Genomic DNA, 15,283 nt, shown 5'->3' on the forward strand with positions numbered 1-15,283 from the left:
ACCGACTTCAGCTTTTTGTCTGGAAACAGCTTCTTATTAATTAAGTCAGACTATATTTACATTAGGCTTTACAAGATACTTTAGACTAACTGTTTCTGCACCGGGCTGGAAAACTGCCAGGCTGTCCGGCTACAAATTTGAAAATTATGCAGAAAAATGATAACTTGTCAAAGACTGACAGGATTTGAGTTAAAATGACAACACGATATCTAGTCTAACCAGTTAATCTAACCAATTAGTACTTTTTTACTGTGTTTTGGTCACGTTTGACACCTTCACCTTTTTGACATTTGACACCCCTTTGATTTAATGTGTTATTTACTGAATATGTTAAATACTGATGATAGGAGGAGTTGGAGTTGTTACTAGGTGGTATCTCGGGAGTTGGAAAGTTCTAGGTGGTGACTAAGGTTTTAGGCTTTTACAGTTTTACTATGTGGTTTCTAGTCATTGCTAGGTGGTTGCTAGGACATTGAAGGTAGTAGCTTTGGTGGTACTATCTACTTCCTTGGTGGAGATTCTAGAAAGTACCAAGAGGTTCCTACATCGGAGACAGTTACTGGAGTAATAATCTATATTTGCATGTTCTAGTTGATTTTAATGGGTGGCCAGTGTGTTTCATAGTACTTTCTGCTCACTGAAATGTTTGAGGTGGTTGCTGGGGAGTCAACAGTAGTTGTTAGCGTGTTGCATTGTGGGTTCTATAATGTTCCCACATGGTTACTAGAGTGTTTTAGATGTTTTCATTGTTGGTTTTCATTCCATATTTTGCATGTGTTGTGGCATGAGCTAGACTTTAATTTCAATTTAAGGTCAGTAAATATGAATTATTGACCTAATTACAGTTCATTAACTTCCATCCTCAGCATCAGACCTCTGTCAGATCATCATGTTATGTTACATCCTCTTCAATAAATAATCATGATTCAACTGTACAAATTGTATTAAATAGTTTTATTGATCATCTGCATCAATCAAAATAAAGCTCTTTAAGTTATTTGCCATCAACTTTCTGTTTGATTAATGTGAAGTATGATTTCACTAACAAACTGATTTTTGGAGGTCCAACAGATCAACACACTCAGAAATGGCTGACATTTAATTTCACAGCTCTACAGAATCCTAAATCTGAGTCATGCTTGTCAAGAGATGGGAAAATATGCAAAGCAGAAGTAATGTTGTCTCTACAAGGCACAAAGGTTGTAGCACCTAGTGGCCATGCAAATGACAGAATACATAATGTGGTTTAGAGTGTGAGTAGCCCATAAATCCAGGAAAGTCACCTGATTCTCACTATTCTGCTGCTGGACTTAAACACAGTCCAACAGAGCAATTGTTCAGATACCAGAACAAATAGTTTAGACTGATCTAGATCTGTTTTGCTTTGTTCACCTTCTTTTGGTTCACTAACCTTCACTACAAGCAGTTCAAATGAGCAAACATGGGAATCAGCAGGCAGCAATAAACGTCAAACTGAGGTTGGGAAGGTCACGGTAGGCTACAAGGGGCTTCAGTTCGGCAGATATTGTCCCACGTGGAAAATTTGACTTTGAACAACACAACAGATTCATTACTAAACAGAATGAAAACCATCTATTTGCAAAAGGAACATTCAGTAGCAGTAAAAATCCAAAGTGACACCAATAAGCAAAACACTTCTACAGGAAAAACCTATAAAAACAAGTTTTGAAAAAGAAAATGATAGATGATAACAGATAAGATATATATAAGAGATAACAGATTCAGGTTTATCCAATAATGTAATTCTACCTGCTCTAATGGACTCCTCTAACCTACTGTCCATGCTATTATGAGCTTAAGATGATAGTAACATTTAAACAGCACTTACTTACATCAAAATTAATATTGCAAATCGTGTGTATTTAATAAAAGTACGGAAATTTATATAAAATACCCCAAATGCAATGAGATAAGATAAAAACATTAAAACAAATAAATAACATAAAACATGCAGCAAAAATAAAAACAAAATGTTGTGTACAAACACAAAACAATGGGTGAAAGGAAAAGGACCCAAACGGCTAGCTGAAGTGGCTAACTGAACTAGCTAACTGAACTAGCTAACTGAAGTGGCTAACTGAATTAGCTAACTGAAGTGGCTAACTGAAGTGGCTAACTGAACTAGCTAACTGAAGTGGCTAGCTGAACTGGCTAGCTGATGTGGGATGAGGTGCATGTGGGCAGGTGGGAGTAGCAGGATCTGGAATGAAAGGAGAAAGGTCAGAGGGCACCTGGTGGGCAGGTAAGGCAACTGACTCTTCATCCTCGTGCAGTGTTGCTCTGACAACAGGCCAGTTTTCCAGCTCTGTGCAGAAACAGCAAAGGCAGAACCAGACTGCTGGGCAGGCACAGCCAGAAAGCTGACGTCAGCAGCACACACCAATTACGGTTGCTACCCATCCCCAGACTGATGCCAGTGCAAACAATTAGCCCCCCAAACTTAAACATCAGCACTCCCATTATGGCAATGATGGTGTAAAAAGCCCTGTGCTTTGATTGGTCTACCCGTTCCCTGTCTCTACTCACGTCCCGCGGTCCTGGGCGAATCAGAACGCAGAGAACAGAAACGCTGCAGAAACAGACGACAATTAAGGTGAAAGCAAAGAGGCAAAAGAACGGGATGATGGGGAAGTCTGGGTCGAACAGGATGACCAAGCTGGCCCATCCAAAGCACAGCAGCCAGACGCACCCGACGGTGATGTTTCTGAGCCTGATCCCACCGTCGGTCCTCAGGCTCAGGTAGGTGACCGGGTGGACGACAGCCAGGTGGCGCTCCGCACAGGTGAGGATGTGGAAGTGTGCGTGTCCAGCTAAGATGACGGAGCAAACAAAAATGCCCCACATCAACACCTCGTGGCTGCCCGTGTAGACGCCATAACAGGAGCAGCTGCATCCCAAGATACCGATGAGCTCCATGCCGACCATGTGGTAGGTGAAGAGGTCCGAGTGGCTCATCGAGCGCTGACGCCTCCATCGCTGGACACCCAGGTAGAAGATGAGGACGGAGATGGGGACGAGGAGGATGATGTTGGTGATGAAGAAAGCGACGAAGGTGAGGATGACAGTTGAGGAGTTGAAGCAGTTGGAGTAGAGATGAGCGAAGATGTGGGAGGAGGAGGAGTTGGCAGACATGTCTGTGGAAAACATTTGAAAAAAGTTGAAGTTCACTAAATTTGACTCACCTGCTAACTTTTGAAGAAATAGAAAAACAAGAATCTTTGAGTTTTAGAATCAATCAACCAAAAAACGACAAATTGGGTTCACTTGAGATGTTTGTTTTTGCATTAAATTGCTTTTAATTCTGACTTCTGCACCATAAAAGGATCTATGACAGGATGATATGTTGACACTGACCTTTAGCAAGATTGTACAGTAAAAATAAATCAAGCTCGAGTATAAAATGTATGAACCATTGGACGTAGCTTGAGTTTGTTACTCTCCTACGCTGCCTAGTCCCATTGAGAGGTGGAACAAGTATTCAAATTCTTAACTTGAATAAAGCAGGAACGTTTATAAGCGTCCTGGACTTTAACGTATGTCGATGCACAGACGAATACTTGATGGACTGACCTGTGGCGACGTCTCGCCTGCTTCATAGGTTGTTTGTCAGTACTTTCATACTTTGATCATTTCTCTTCCTGCCCTTGTTTGTTTCCCGTCTGTGTGATTGCCTGATTCGTTTCACCTGTTCCTCGTCTTCCCAGCGTATTCATCTTTGTACCCATGTGCCAAATGTTCCAACGTATCTCGACTCGTGTTTAGTGTTGATCGCTCATTGTTCTCCTGATCTGTCTGTTTTCTCCAGACTGATCACCTGTGTACCTTTTTTAAGTAAGTAAATACTTACTTTACTGCTGGATCCAACAGCCTGGTATTTGAGTTCTGCACTTCACATATAAGCACATGTGGTTTTGTGATGTTTCTTTGCAGACACACTAATGAGACTTGTCAGAAATGTTACAAGCGAAAAGTACGATGATGCAAATGTGGTTTAACACATTTCATATGTGATAAACACACCTAATGTTTAGGCAAATGAGATGTTGAGACTTTTCAAGACACATTTTGTAATAGATGATATTTAATTTCTGAATATGATTAATTTTTTTATTAATTGCATAGATAAAGAAAATATGTTAAACTGATACTTCATATGGAAACTTTCAAAACTATTTTAAATCTAACACATAAAAGCCCCCAGTTCTTTAGAAAGTGTTTTATTTAAACTGGATGTTTTAGCTTCACAACGTCACATTTTACATCCAAGTGACGTAATGAAGAATATGTGAAACATGTGAAAATGTATTTTACATTTGATAAATCATCATAATATCAGATCTGTTAAGATAATGTATTATTTTACAATTGTAGATGGAGCCAATTTATATATAATTATGTAATTAAATGCATAATAATGCATGAGATTTCCTGAAATAAATAGTTTATATATATTTATGTCGTAAATGGCAAAAATCAAATGCTTGAGAGTTTAAATGTACAAAAACTGTATTTAAGGAGGTAAAATCTGCAACACACTAGTAAGTAAGACACAGAGAAACAATAAGAAAATAGAGTTAATCACTAAGTATGAGTTCATTTGTAGTTAAAACATAAATATAAACCTTTAGACGACCTTCAGGCGTTTCCTCCTGCTGCTCCACAGGTGTCCTGTCACCAGAGGAGTTTCTGAGTTTTGTGTTTGTGTGGGAGGAAAATGAACAAGACTGTGGGTTGTTTGCATGTTCTGCTCACCCCTTTTAGTTTTGGTCAGTTTGCTCATTTTGTAGGGAAATTCTGTTTCCATCAGAGTGCAGGGTCAGCGGCAGAGCAGCCTCCCTTCACCAGCACATCTGTAATCAGTGAGTGACGCCTCACAACAAGAACACAAAGACAAAGAAAAAAGGCCACGAGATTCTGCCGTATTGCTATTTTTTAAGTCTAACTGAACAATTTGCATCATCATTTTACAGGAAGCAGGGAGCAAAAACACCCACAAAAGTTCACAAATATATAAATAAGAGTAAAATAAAAGACATATTTAGTTCTGCACATTTAGTTCTAGACATAGAGTTTAGTGCTCTAAGGAGAAAAACCACACGGATCAAAGACAACGATGAAAATACAATAAACAGCAACCCAATGTAATATATATAAACCTCACTATGAATATACAGGACCATGAATATACAGTAAACATACAATTATTAAAATGCGTTTTTGCTAATAAATCAACACACACTTTGTTTAATTTGTTTAGATTTGCATATTCATTTGCTCCATTGTAATCACCCTTTTGCATTTTCCTGCAGTAACAGGATGCCCCATGTTCATGCTCTCCAGTGGGCCTAATATTTTGGTGTCGGGTAAAGCAACCTACAAGTAATTAGTACAATTTGCAATCGCCAAACCTGCCACCACGAAAGAGAGGAAGTTATGTGAAGGACGATGTACAGAACGTCCGTCAGAATGATTCAGGACGCAAGATCCCTCCGATTCGAGACCTGCGTCACCCTGTCGGGATACTTTCTGCTTATTACACGGCTTCATCCTAAAGAAATCAATCGATCACGAAATCATTGATTTAAAAACAATTTTCCATTGACCATTCCACTCCCCCACAGACTTGCCTGTTTTGTCAAGTCTAAACACATCACGTGAACCACCTGACTTGAGTCTTTATCCTGATTCTCTGTTGTGCCGACAACAGGCCAGTTTTCCTGCTCGGTGTAGAAACAGCAGAGGAAGAACCAGACTGCTGGGCAACGTCAGCAACAAACCAGCATCCATCATGGCACATCTGTGCTCCACAGGCAGTGACTCTACACAGGATAAGCCAAAACTACCCAGGAGACCCATAAACCTCAACAGCAGCGCTACGACTATCACCATGATGATGTTGAAAGCTCTCCGCTTTGATTGGTCGACATGCTCTGTGACGCCACCCACCTCCCCGGGCCCCGGACGAGTCAGAACACAGAGAACAGAAAGGCAGCAGAACAATATTACGAACACTGAGACGCCCAACAAGCAGAGAAGCGGCTCGAGAGGAAAGCGAGGCAGGTACCAGAAGGTCACTCCCACCCATCCAAAGGACACCAGCCAAACACTCGCAATGCTGATGTTTCTGATCTTGACCCCAGTTGTGTCTCGCAGGCGCATGTAGGTAACTGGGTGAACAACCGCCAGGTATCGTTCGACACAAGTCAGGAGGTGAAGCAGAGTCTGTCCAGGGAAAATAATGCTAAATACAAGCACCCCCAGCACGTCCAGTGCCGCACTTTTGCCGTAGGCGCCCAAAACATAGAACAATGACCCCAAAAGACCAAAAATCTCTACAATGATGATGTGGTAGGTGAAGACGTCCGAGTGGCTCGCTGACTTAGAGCGCTGATGCCTCCTCTGTTGGAAGCCCATGTAGAGGATGAAGATGTAGAGAGGGAGGAAGAGGATGTTGATGCATTCGAACATGTTGTACAAGACCATGCTGGCCACGGAGTCCCGGCATTGCTCGTATAAAGAGCAGACTGAATGGTTGTAGGAGGGGAGGGTGATGTTGAGGGAGGATGAGGAGTTGATGGACATGTCCTGTGGAAGAGAAAGTATGGAAGTGTGGGAGGCAAATTATGGAAGTAATGTGATCCGATGTTGCAACATTATCAAGTTACATCGTTTGCTGATGATGGTCATGTTTCCACCAGTGCTGCCCAAAGGTTGATGGGCCTAAATCAAGTACCTCTCGTATGAACAGATTAGTTCTCAGGTGGATGTACAAGCAATTTGAGGGGATTTGTGTCATTCACTAATTTGCTTTTTGGTTCAAATGAAGGTCCAGACCTGTTGTCGGGCGCAAGTTATGCATAAAATTGTCCGACCTTCCACAGGGGGAAAACACTTGTTTAACTTTGAATGATTTCATGTGAATGAATTCAGAATTAATTTGCCTTTGTAGCAGAAATCAACTAAAATAAACATACATAACTAAATTAAACTCAATATAAAATTAAGATCCCATCATATCATCATGATTGGCTGCAACAACATTTTTTCCTGTTTAATTTTATCATCTCATTGGAATATTTTGTCGACTTATTACTGCTCATTTTTCAGATGATGCTCAAAACAACGGAAGTCTGCAGGTGAAAGGACTTCTGAATGTCTACGTCCAAAACGGGCACAATGTGGTTGAAATACAGGTGTTGAGTTAAATCTGTAAATGTAAATTCAGCTGGGGATGCACCGACCAAATGTGCTGATCTGACAAAACCCAGTTTGTATCACCATGATGTGACTGAACCACATTAAATATATATAAAATTCACTGTTTCTTCCATCTGTTACATCTATTCCATCATGTCAGACCAAAGTTCATAGTGCCACAGTAATCCATAGCCTCAAGTTACTCTGACAGATATTTAGCTGACGAATCAAACTTGTTACTGGGACTGAAAAAGTGGTAAAAATCTCCTAACTCACTAAACAATTGTGGTATAAATGTTGCTACACCAACAAACAGAGAGACTGAAACCAGAATTTTCAAATATGAAGATTAATTTTGAAAGCATTTATCAGAGGTTATTTGAAAATATCATTCAAACTGCAGGCAGTCTGAATCCAGTGTTCTTCATGAACAAATAGAAATCCTATTTATAAATAGATATTACTTAAGAAGGATAAACATTAAACTTTAAGATTATTCTGAATACTACAAATAAGTATAAATGAGACAAACCTTGTTACCAGTGTTTCCCTGCATTTGATTTCCAAACCAATGAAGCGTTCCTGCTCCTCCACAGACTTCCCTACTCTGGTGGCCTGTCAGCGGTGTGTGTGATATATGAGGAAAATGAACAGAACTGGGTGTTGTTTTGTTTTGTTGAAACCGATTTGTGTCCGGGGGGGGGGGGGGTGGATTGTATGTAGGAAACTTCAAAGCTGCTGTTGGTTGCAACAAAGGTTAAATTTGGGTTATCAAATATAAAGAAAATGCAAAAACACCAATCATAGATTTAAAGCCATTAGAGTTTTTGGAATAAGACTGTGCACTTGTATTATGTTGTTCTATCCATCCAGACCTGTCCATTAAAGGTGTTTAATGCCCTCAGAACCCTGTGGTGACGGTTGCTGCCATTTTTTGGAAGGAGAGTTCTGGTCCAGGTTGTGAAGCCTAGCAGAACTGGCTGCACCCAAAATGCAGACAATGACACCGGCGGAGTTGGTTAGGAGACTCCAGAGCAGGAGAGGCTGGAGGCCAACTGAAGTCAAGGCCAAGGTCGAGGACCAGCGAGCCAGGGGGAGGCAGGACCGGAGACCAGAGGAGCTGGCTGGGGGAGAGGGAGACAGGAATGGAGACCAGGAGGAGCTCTGGTGGAGAGGGAGACAGGAGTGGGACCAGGAGGAGCTCTGGTGGAGAGGGAGACAGGAGTGGGACCAGGAGGAGCTCTGGTGGAGAGGGAGACAGGAGTGGGACCAGGAGGAGCTCTGGTGGAGAGGGAGACAGGAGTGGGACCAGGAGGAGCTCTGGTGGAGAGGGAGACAGGAATGGAGACCAGGAGGAGCTCTGGTGGAGAGGGAGACAGGAGTGGGACCAGGAGGAGCTCTGGTGGAGAGGGAGACAGGAGTGGGACCAGGAGGAGCTCTGGTGGAGAGGGAGACAGGAGTGGGACCAGGAGGAGCTCTGGTGGAGAGGGAGACAGGAATGGAGACCAGGAGGAGCTCTGGTGGAGAGGGAGACAGGAGTGGGACCAGGAGGAGCTCTGGTGGAGAGGGAGACAGGAGTGGGACCAAGAGGAGCTCTGGTGGAGAGGGAGACAGGAATGGAGACCAGGAGGAGCTCTGGTGGAGAGGGAGACAGGAGTGGGACCAGGAGGAGCTCTGGTGGAGAGGGAGACAGGAGTGGGACCAGGAGGAGCTCTGGTGGAGAGGGAGACAGGAGCGGAGACCTGGAGGAGCTGGCTGGTGGAGAGGGAGACAGGAGTGATACCGGTAAAAACATATCCTGAAATACATATTCAGCAAATTCTGTGCTTAACTTCAAAAGCAAAATATACATTTACTAGAAAGTCTTTGAAACTGATCTTGTATACATACTATAATAATCATAGTCATTTAGTTCTAGGTAATCATTTTTGTGTATACTGTAAATTCTGTTAATTCACTTCATCTCAATCTTAAATCTTAAATCCATTTAAAACAAATGTTGAATACCAACCTTGCGAGCAGCATTTATTTATATATTTTTTATGATATCAATAACTTGTCTGCAGCGAGCAGGTGTGCTGCTGATGGTGACTGACTGTCGGCGTTGTGTTGTTTTTGTGTGCCTGAAAGGGAAATAAGCAGGTAGTTTGCATGATGCCAAACCACAGATAGTTTGATCTATTTGTCATCTTATTTTGCAGCCAGTGTGTTTCCTGGCAAACACATACAGACACTGACAGTCTCAAATGTGGAGGAATCAAGACCAAACAAATCATCTGCTTGTTGAGTTTCTGTCTCTTATATTATCTAACCCTTGAATATAGATTGTTGTATTTAATATTAGTTTATTCAGACAGTCTCTGCATTCACAACATTCACACAAACACAAAGAGGGCAAGAAATTAACACAATACACAGCAACAAGAATTAAAGATGCAGCGACATGAAATAATTATAAGAATCACCAAAGACATCAAGTAATCAGGCTTTAAAGTCTCAAGAATGACTCAAGTTTGAGGGCTGATTGCACTTCGTTCCATTTAACAGGTGCATATCACCTGAACCCAGTTCTGCCAACATTATATCCACAGTTAGGTAGGCACTGGATTGTGTGCTGAAGTTAGTGAGTTAGTCTGAAAGCTTTATAATGAATAACATGAGTCCATCCAACCCTGTGGTACAGAGAGCCATGATGAGTTCAAAGTGATTCACAGGGTTTAACTATGATCATACAGAACATCTCCATAGTCAAGAACAGACATGAAGCCTTTAATTCTACACAAGAAAAGTTTTAGTGGTTGGACAGTTGTAGTCGCTGGAGGAGGAGGTGTTGTGATGGGAAAGAATCAGACACAGACTGAAGACGAGTCAGGACCTGGGCATATAAAATGACATCATCAGCAAAAAAGAGGACACTGAAGTATTGGTCACTTTCTGCGCCTCATCAGGTACATGAGGGGTTGGATGAAGCTGCCGAACACGGAGAAAGACAGGGAGGCAGGGATCAGCTGACACAGGTAAGTGTGGCGGGACAGCCGACCTCGCAGCGGCACGATCAGCACCGTGGGCAGGTAGTTCAGCACCATCATCACCTGCACAAACACACCTGTCACTTCAATCTGCCACTTCAAAGATATACTGAGAAATACCTGATAGCACTGAAGTGTTCAACAGTGCGTGAATCTCAAGTCCTGACAACGATTGTGAGGTAAAACCCGACAGCAGATCTACCTGTATGATCTACCTGTATGAGCAGGACTGTAACGAAAGCCTTTTTCTTGGCTGGATCGACTTGGTCTTCGTTCCCTTCGCCCGGACTGGGCTGATGCAGAACCTGAACGAGAGGACGTGTCAGTTAAAAGCAACAACAGTGATATTTATACAGATCTTAAACTTGAATTTATCACATGTGATAAGCAGGTGGATTTTAACACAGTGACTTAAACAGCTTAAAGGGACAGTTCACCCCAAAAATCACTGATTTTCCTCTTACCTGCAGTGTTATTTGTCAAACTGGATTTAGGTTTTGGTGTGAGTTGGTCAGTTTTGGAGAGGTGTCTGCCTTCTCTCCAGTACATTTGAAAAATATGTCTCTTTATCCACAGACCTCAATGTGAGCAGTTTCATGTATTTTCTAACAAACTACACCCACCAAACGTCTCTCTGTACTCACGGACAGGAGGCTCATGGATCTGAGTGTTCTTCTCAGAGGAGGAAGTTTTTTTCGCACCACAAGCTGCCAGTACTGCCAGTATCTCCAAAACTGGCCAACTCACACTGAAACCTCAATCTAATCATGAGGTTGAACATGTAAAAAAGCAGCTCCCAGCTCCAGTCTGTACAGCAGTGACGGTGGTGCGGTGTCTCCAGCAGACTGACCTGCAGGACGCTGACGCAGCACAAACCCTGCAGGACCAGCAGCAGCAGGAAGAGGACCAGGAAGGGCAAGTGCAACTTCACGACGTGACAGACGCAGAAGAACAGAGTCAAAGCCCAAACCAGAGGCAGAGCGCAGAGCCGAGTCCTTACAGAGTTATACCTGAGGCACACGGGGAGGGGGGGGGGGCTTCTTACAGTCTCACCTGTCTAACTTCATTTTGACAGGATTGAATGTGTGTGTGTTGTATCACCGACCTCAGGTAGGTGATGGGGTGAACCACTCCCAGGTATCTCTCCACACACACACACGACTGAAACAGAGGCCGTCCTGCAGGTGTGTGGAGGGGGGGGGGGGGCACAGTGAGCCTGATGAGATGAAGATCAGTCTTTTAATGAGGACATACTCGCACTGTGCATTAGCGTTTACCTGCGCTGAGCAGACCGTAGAAGAAGAGGTTGAACGTGTACAGAAAGGCACTTTTGATGAAGAAATAGTTGAGCGGTCGCAGGAAGGAGAACGAAATGTACACGAACTCCAGCAACGCCGAGTTCAGAGGAAACACCTGCAACAGAACAGACAGGATCACTGTATCGTACTGGACGTCAGGTGTTCGTGGCGTCACAAAGGAAAAGGGTATTTCTGATAACTTAACTGATGATGATATATACTCTGTACTCTGTAGGTGTCATGGAAGAGTCGGGGAAGCTTTTAGACTCTTTTTAGACGCTCAGCTGCTGTTAAGATGCTCGTTAACAGAAATCATTAAGTGTAAGGGCTAATTTAGACAGCTGCTATTTAACCCCAACTGACGACTTCATCAAATGATACTGTGCAGTTGGATTAAGTGATAAGAAACTGTATTCCCTGATTACTGTTGGTGTCTGAGCTGTCATGAGGTCCATCTCTGGTTAATCTCAGTTTTTGCTTGCAAATGTATGACTTTAAACTTTTTTCAAGGATTTCTTTTAAGACACCGTCATGAATTCAAGCACTTAGTCGCTCCATTAGTACTAACTCAGCACTTCTCACTCAAATTATTTCCCTTTTTTCTCGGACATTTGTGATTTTTTTCCCTTAAATTTCTCTCTCTGAATGTTTAACCCCTCCTCTGGGCTCCAAGTACTTTTTTATTTTTTACCTAAAATGGCCGTCGTATGAATTATTAATCTGAAGGAATGATTTATCGGACTGTTTCCACCAGTGTTTACCTCGGAGGCTTGGATGGAGCGGGAGCTGTGGCTGATCGTCCAGATGGTCCAGGCGTTCACAGGCAGGCCGAACTGGAGGTCAAAGTTCAAAAGTTAGCACGCGACTGCTAGCACACAACTTTCAGCTACTTTTAATGCAGTACTTAGCCTGGTGTTCGCCTCAGGATGAACTGTAATAACTTTGGTCATCCACCTTCATCACCATCATCACTACGACCAAGTCAAGTCAAGGCACATGTATTTATAAAGCACCTTTCAGACACAAGGCGATTCAAAGTGCTTTACAGGGACATAAAACACTATAAAAACAAGACATGAGATTAAAACCAAAACCACATTAGTTCACATACAGTAACAAACACATATGGACTTAAAAACACTAAAAGATCATTAGTTAAGAACAAGTTTTAATAGTTAGTAAGCATTCTTCTGTGTGTGAAGTTAACTGATGGTAATTATCTGTAGGAACATGATGGATTCAGAGAAGTTTAGTTTATTCATCTGGTTTGTTGCTGTAATCTGTTGGTGTGAAGAAGAGCGAGCTCTTAAGAAGCTCGACGGGAGGACGGTTAAAAGCATCTTATCTGTCTCTCAGCCAGCGCACCATGATGTTGACGGCCTCCACCGTGAAGAAGGTCATGACTCCGTATGGAGAGGACGGGCAGGGGTTCCACGGGGTCTCGGAGGAGGAGAAGGAGGAGTTCTGATGGGAGGAGGTGCTGCTGGAGTTCATCCTCACTGGGAGACTGAGGACAGAAGACGACACGAGAACGTCCAGCTTCAGGATTCATCGTTCTTATTTGTAGAAGGAAAATGTCTCATACAGGTGCTCCTACACGCTTGGAAAGGACCGCTAGACGCCGCTAAATCCTACAAACTGTACCTTTAAAAGTCGACTCAGGAGGAGAAGACGAAAGCTTCTGTCACTGTTGGACCCGAGTACGAGGCTGTGGCTATTTCCTGGTGTCAGTACATATGAATGCACATCCGCTACCTGTCATAGACTTGGTCTTCATCCCCTTGTTTGGCTTCGTCAATCTAGGCCATCGCCATCTTGGTTTTTTGGAGCCAGAAGTGACGTTCATTCCACAAAGACCTCCTTCTCTGATTGGGTAGTGAGCAGGTAGCCCCGCCCTAAACCCCTCCCCTTCTTTATGCAGACTGATACCGACCAATCAGAGGACGCTTCTTTACACAGACTGATACCGACCAATCAGAGGACGCTTCTTTACAGACTGATACCGACCAATCAGAGGACGCTTCTTTGCAGACTGATACCGACCAATCAGAGGACGCTTCTTTACACAGACTGATACCGACCAATCAGAGGACGCTTCTTTATAGACTGATACCGACCAATCAGAGGACGCTTCTTTATACAGACTGATACCGACCAATCAGAGGACGCTTCTTTATAGACTGATACCGACCAATCAGAGGACGCTTCTTTATAGACTGATACCGACCAATCAGAGGACGCTTCTTTACAGACTGATACCGACCAATCAGAGGACGCTTCTTTATACAGACTGATACCGACCAATCAGAGGACGCTTCTTTACAGACTGATACCGACCAATCAGAGGACGCTTCTTTATACAGACTGATACCGACCAATCAGAGGACGCTTCTTTACAGACTGATACCGACCAATCAGAGGACGCTTCTTTATACAGACTGATACCGACCAATCAGAGGACGCTTCTTTACAGACTGATACCGACCAATCAGAGGACGCTTCTTTATAGACTGATACCGACCAATCAGAGGACGCTTCTTTACACAGACTGATACCGACCAATCAGAGGACGCTTCTTTATAGACTGATACCGACCAATCAGAGGACGCTTCTTTATACAGACTGATACCGACCAATCAGAGGACGCTTCTTTATACAGACTGATACCGACCAATCAGAGGACGCTTCTTTACACAGACTGATACCGACCAATCAGAGGACGCTTCTTTATAGACTGATACCGACCAATCAGAGGACGCTTCTTTACAGACTGATACCGACCAATCAGAGGACGCTTCTTTATAGACTGATACCGACCAATCAGAGGACGCTTCTTTATAGACTGATACCGACCAATCAGAGGACACTTCTTTACAGACTGATACCGACCAATCAGAGGACGCTTCTTTATAGACTGATACCGACCAATCAGAGGACGCTTCTTTACAGACTGATACCGACCAATCAGAGGACGCTTCTTTATACAGACTGATACCGACCAATCAGAGGACGCTTCTTTATACAGACTGATACCGACCAATCAGAGGACGCTTCTTTATACAGACTGATACCGACCAATCAGAGGACGCTTCTTTACACAGACTGATACCGACCAATCAGAGGACGCTTCTTTACAGACTGATACCGACCAATCAGAGGACGCTTCTTTACACAGACTGTGGTACATGTGGACGATACTTTAATGGTCGATATTCCCGATCTTAGTTTCAATAAACTAGTTGACACACAGTTATTCTAACTCAGCCCTGCCAGGCAGCACAAAATGATGCTCGGACACTTACTGGACAGTAATGTGATTATTGATCATCTTGAATAGATAGAAAAGCTTCTCAAACTGACGCAGAGACCCGTCACTGATCCATGTTTCAGACCCAGAGTCAAACACAGGTCCAGTCAGAGGAAATTAACCTTCCTGCCTCATTGACTGATTGTGACTTATTGTTAACCAAAGCAAACCAAATCCCTGCTGTTATATTTACGCCGTCTCTCTCTCCATGAAGTCGATCCGTCCTGAGCCGGACGCCAAACGCTCACCGTCGCCAGAAAAATACTCCGGACGTGTTGGATATTTTTGAGTAAACTCGCTTTTATCAGAAGTGTCTGAAAACTCAGTCAGATTTGACCAGAATCCGATGAAGATTTAAATATTTAAAAGCTGATCACTCACCTGTGTGTTCAGGTGGTTCAGTGGGCAGATTCCCTCAATACAAACCAGTC

General features: G+C 43.1%; 1 protein-coding gene across 1 annotated transcript; it reads right to left on the reverse strand.

Annotated features, from left to right (window-relative positions):
- Positions 1–10,145: 10,145 nt before the first annotated feature.
- LOC139223183 (hydroxycarboxylic acid receptor 2-like) lies at positions 10,146–13,039 on the reverse strand. Its single transcript, XM_070855155.1, has 7 exons — positions 12,911–13,039; positions 12,307–12,378; positions 11,525–11,660; positions 11,353–11,425; positions 11,098–11,257; positions 10,463–10,552; positions 10,146–10,310 (listed from the first exon to the last, which is right to left on the reverse strand). Exons 1-7 carry the CDS (start codon positions 13,037–13,039, stop codon positions 10,146–10,148), a joined length of 825 nt encoding a protein of 274 aa, XP_070711256.1.
- Positions 13,040–15,283: the final 2,244 nt, after the last annotated feature.

The sequence above is a fragment of the Pempheris klunzingeri genome, chromosome 23 (genome assembly GCF_042242105.1).
Source record: "Pempheris klunzingeri isolate RE-2024b chromosome 23, fPemKlu1.hap1, whole genome shotgun sequence".
Classification (NCBI taxonomy): domain Eukaryota; kingdom Metazoa; phylum Chordata; class Actinopteri; order Acropomatiformes; family Pempheridae; genus Pempheris; species Pempheris klunzingeri.

What these genes read in the sequence shown, in the direction of transcription:
- LOC139223183 (XM_070855155.1), bottom strand. Translation starts at nt 13,039, where the DNA reads ATGAACTCCAGCAGCACCTCCTCCCATCAGAACTCCTCCTTCTCCTCC. An exon ending in GCTCCATCCAAGCCTCCGAG is followed by an intron (nt 11,661 to 12,306) that starts GTAAACACTGGT and finishes GTTCTGTTGCAG; the next exon opens with GTGTTTCCTCTGAACTCGGC. An exon ending in TTACAGTCCTGCTCATACAG is followed by an intron (nt 10,311 to 10,462) that starts GTAGATCATACA and finishes GTGTTTGTGCAG; the next exon opens with GTGATGATGGTGCTGAACTA.